General features: G+C 35.0%; 1 protein-coding gene across 1 annotated transcript; it reads left to right on the top strand.

Moving 5' to 3' along the window:
- Nucleotides 1–544: 544 nt before the first annotated feature.
- LOC110911125 (aquaporin NIP2-1) lies at nt 545–2,673 on the top strand. Its single transcript, XM_022155706.2, has 5 exons — nt 545–883; nt 1,049–1,273; nt 1,833–2,027; nt 2,121–2,182; nt 2,267–2,673. The coding sequence occupies exons 1-5, from the start codon at nt 734–736 to the stop codon at nt 2,511–2,513; spliced, it is 879 nt and encodes a 292-aa protein (XP_022011398.1). The 5' UTR covers nt 545–733; the 3' UTR covers nt 2,514–2,673.
- The last annotated feature ends 1,878 nt before the right edge of the window (nt 2,674–4,551 follow it).

Genomic DNA, 4,551 nt, shown 5'->3' on the forward strand with positions numbered 1-4,551 from the left:
GGGTTAAACGATTGTTGTTGAGGATAGTCCTAGCTAGTACCTAATCCATTAATGTATATATTACATCATATACTTGAATTCTTTATTATACATTCGTTAATGGTTAGATTAAATATTAACTTAAGCGTCGGGGGATGGTCCAGGTCTCTGGCTTCTTACAAATTCTTCATGATTTTGCAGTTATGGCATGAGTTGGAGAATACGATTTGTGCTTGGTCTGTCCCTCTAGATGTTCCGATGGTCCAAACTCCATCACAACAGATCTATATAGCGACAACTTTATAGAAAGAATCATCATGGGTTAGACAATCCTACAGAGAAACAATGATCAATACATTATATTGCCGTATAGAATGAACGTCATGCGTCAAAACCCGTATACACATCTATACGTGTTTATGCAACATGTAACAATAATCTAACAAGAGAAGGACATGGATGAATTTTTTTAATATTTTTTTTTTTCAAACAAGTGGCAACAATTCAACAAATGATGACTGGACCAAAAAAGTCTATTATTTTTATTTAAGTTTGAAAAAGACCTTAGGACAGTTGGCAAAAAAATTGAAAGAATACCCTAAATTAATATTTTTTATAAATAGTACTGGAACAGGGGATAATTAGATATTTTTATAAAAAGCCACTCCAAAACTTTCACAGCCATAGAAAAAGAAAAAGAAAAAGAAAAAACCAACCCCATCCACTTTGAGTTCCTCAATCTTGTTCCTTAACCATGTCAAAAACTCAATTAAACGGTGTCGTTTGCAGTGTCGGCGGCGGCGGTCAGGATGTTCCATTCATCAAAACTGAAACACCAGAAAACCGCCAGTTCACAGTTTCTGTCTTGTCCAAAGTCTACTACCCACCTGGGTTTTCTCGAAAGGTACGACTCTCATATTTTCTAATTCTGCGGACGGGTGGGTTACTGGATTTTTCCTGTAATTGATGGTGGACTCGGGTTACTCTCAGAGTAGTGGGGTGCCCCGAGAGTGCTCGGGATTGATTTTGTTGGCGTTTAAAAAAAATATTATTATATTGATGATGTCAGGTGTTGGCGGAAGCGGTTGCTACATTCTTGTTGGTGTTTGTTACGTGTGGATCTGCGGCGTTAACCACAAGTGATGACCGGAAAGTGTCGCAGCTCGGAGCATCTTTAGCCGGTGGGCTGATTGTGACGGTCATGATCTATGCTGTTGGACATATCTCCGGTGCGCATATGAACCCCGCGGTCACACTTGCGTTTGCATCCGTGGGACATTTTCCTTGGGTTCAGGTAGTAGATCTCAACTACTTGAATGTTAAATATATGTATCTTTTTATTTATAAATAAAGTTGTATTCGCTTCGGATGCTAACCCGATTCAAAATTTTGGAAGCTATTTCGGGTTTTCCGAGTATGATTAGAAGAATAGTACTACTATTGGACATGTTTGAGATTTTGTGTGACGCAAGGTCCTATGAATATCTTCAGTTTTGTCCTGTTGATGATAGATCCTCACTTCAATTATTTCCTAGATTATGTTGTATATTTTTAGTTTATATAACCTCTTAAAAATCAATTTGTGAATTTAATATTGGAATTGTATAGATTTTGTATGCATGTTAATTAAACATGAAACTTATATATATTTACAAGAAATTGAAGGAGAAAGAAGCTAAACAAAATATAATTTGGATTGTTTAAAGAAGAATATGGTTTTGACATGTTACTCAACCGGCTTGACCCGTAGATATTTTTGACAATTTGAGCCGCTTTATGTTACTTGGTGTAATGACGATTAAGTACTTGTTCTACTTTACAACCTAAATATTCGTAACACTTCATCTATGCAGGTCCCTATCTATACCGCGGCACAGTTCACAGGGTCCATCTTGGCTTCATTCGCTCTACGGATAATGTTAGAACCAATAACAAATCTAGGCACAACCACGCCTTCTGGGACAGAGTTACAAGCTCTGATCATGGAAATCATTGTAACTTTCTCAATGATGTTTGTCACTTCAGCCGTAGCTACAGATTCTAAAGCCGTAAGTACCCTAACCCTGGTTTACATTTTAAGAACACACGCGATCACATACTAAGTTCTTTGACCAATTTTTTTTTTTTTTAAATATTTGCAGGTAGGAGAGCTAGCCGGTATGGCAGTAGGATCAGCAGTATGCATTACTTCCATCTTAGCAGGGTAAGCACAACATTCTAACACGGTTCTATGAGTTTTATGTAACCATAATGTTACTTTTGACAAATGTGAACATGAAAATTGCAGACCGGTATCAGGAGGATCAATGAACCCAGCTCGCACTATTGGACCAGCATTAGCTAGCAACAACTACAAGGGTATTTGGGTGTATATTGTTGGCCCGATAACAGGAACATTGTCAGGAGTGATGTGCTACAATTTTATTCGATCAACAAACGAACAAGATCAAGCAATTTCTTCATTCAAATTTCACCGAGTGAAAAGCAATAATGAACATGTCGAAGTAACATATCCAATTGATTCTTTAAAATAGTTAGAATGCAAATATTAGTTATCAGATATTAAGTAGAGTATTTTTTTTCATGTGAGTGAAGGGTGTTTGAATGTATAATAGAACTTTATAATCACACCTTATGTAATATAGAAACTTGAGAATTCCACATCAATATTCAAAATTATTTCAAGATTCCAAATCAAAATTCAAAACTTTATGATATATATGAATGTATAACAAAGTTTGAACTTTGATATCTTATGGATGCATAAAGTGTCTACTCTTTCTTAATCCTAGACAAAACACGTCATATGCGACACATTTTTCACTTAGGCCGGAGGGTATGGAGGGCGCCATCCCTCCACCTCATCAATGTATAGCGCCACAGGGGCTCCATCACCACACCCAGGTTTTTAAGATGGGGGCGTCATCCCTTCTCTGCTACCATGGTAACGAGAAGAATGAGATGTTCAGGTGAGGCCCACTTGATTTAATCCAATGAAATCTTTTTTTTTTTTTGTTTAATAGGGGGCTTATACCATACCATGCAAGTTAAGGGAGGGCGTAATAAAGCACTCTGGCTGACGTGGATCCTACGTGACGCTGACATGTCCTGATAAAACCCCTAGGGGCTCCATCCCACACCCTCCAGCCTTAGAATATCATTGACAAACATACCTTGGTGATAGTTACCCAACAAATGTTTCACACGTACATGATATAGACTCGTGTATCATCTTTTTTATTCGTGTATTTTAGTGGGAAACAACACATTTCTTTCGGTTTGCTACATAAGGCATAAAATTTTGATACATGAGTCAGGGGCGGACCTATAAAGTGGTCAGGGGTTGCCCGGGATGCCCCTAAACTTTCTTGATGAAGTGTATTTTTTTTAAAACCTCCGTTTTATTTATCGGGTTTTGCCTCTAAGCAAATGTTAGGATACCCCTGAGTATAGATGAAGATAAAGAAGAAATGAAATTTATGGTTCACGGAAAAGAAAATTTCCGGTCATCGGAGAATTGCAACGCTCGTTATAAAGAATGAAGAAGATGTCATTTATTAAAACAACAATGAAGAAGATGAAGTTTAGTCAAACTTTAATTAATATGGACATTGGAAAAGAAAAAGCAACTGTCAGAACTATTTATTTTATCTCGTAGACATCACTTATTTCCTTTATTTTGTTTACTTTGTTATATTTATTATATTTTATCTATTCAGTAGGTTTCTTAATAATGTTAAACTACAGTTTTCACAAAACTTTGGTGGTTCTTTTTTAAACATAAAATTTAAAGTAATATAATACAAGAATAAAACATTAAAACATTTTTCTTAAATAGATGATTTAATAAATTGTTTTTTTTTTTAATTTCACCACACACATATCTCTATGTAATTAATTTTTGTTATATCTTTATCTCAAAATATTATATGGTAATTTATAAATTTTATTACAAATTGTTTATTATTTTTTTATTCAACACGTATGATATACTAGTCTGGAACCTTAATTAATTATATATATATATACTAGACAGGGCTCTAAGTGTTCTCGAATTCTCATGGATGACCTTAGGTTCATTTTTAACCGCATTTTTTACCTAGGCCCATTTAACCGTACGTGTGGCAAAAAATGGGGCTAGATAAAAAAATAGGATACCCCTGAATTTTTATTCTAGTTCCGCCACTGACATGAGTATCACTAAAACACACATTTAGAGACATCACAATATATCGAAGGTTTGCTAATGAGTATCCATGATCTAAACTATCCGAGGTCTTTAGAATAACAACATCAATCGACACTCATAGTAGGTTTGTAATGTACTAACTAACTAACCATGTGAGTGGTGATATAGAACGCTTTTAACTTATCAAATGATGTATAGTATTGTTAAAGTTCACTTGTAACAAAAATAATTTTGTTGAATGATTTTATGTACCATTGTACCAGGAATCATAATGTGGCATACTGGATTTCTAATAATAACAATAAATAATTAATATAGGAACGGGTTAAACCATAAAGATGATTTTTCAAGCGCTCGCGATTGTTTTCCAAAAAATTATATGA

Source organism: Helianthus annuus, chromosome 15, assembly GCF_002127325.2.
Source record: "Helianthus annuus cultivar XRQ/B chromosome 15, HanXRQr2.0-SUNRISE, whole genome shotgun sequence".
NCBI lineage: Eukaryota > Viridiplantae > Streptophyta > Magnoliopsida > Asterales > Asteraceae > Helianthus > Helianthus annuus.

What these genes read in the sequence shown, in the direction of transcription:
- LOC110911125 (XM_022155706.2), top strand. Translation starts at nt 734, where the DNA reads ATGTCAAAAACTCAATTAAACGGTGTCGTTTGCAGTGTCGGCGGCGGC. An exon ending in CACCTGGGTTTTCTCGAAAG is followed by an intron (nt 884 to 1,048) that starts GTACGACTCTCA and finishes TGATGATGTCAG; the next exon opens with GTGTTGGCGGAAGCGGTTGC. An exon ending in TAGCTACAGATTCTAAAGCC is followed by an intron (nt 2,028 to 2,120) that starts GTAAGTACCCTA and finishes AAATATTTGCAG; the next exon opens with GTAGGAGAGCTAGCCGGTAT.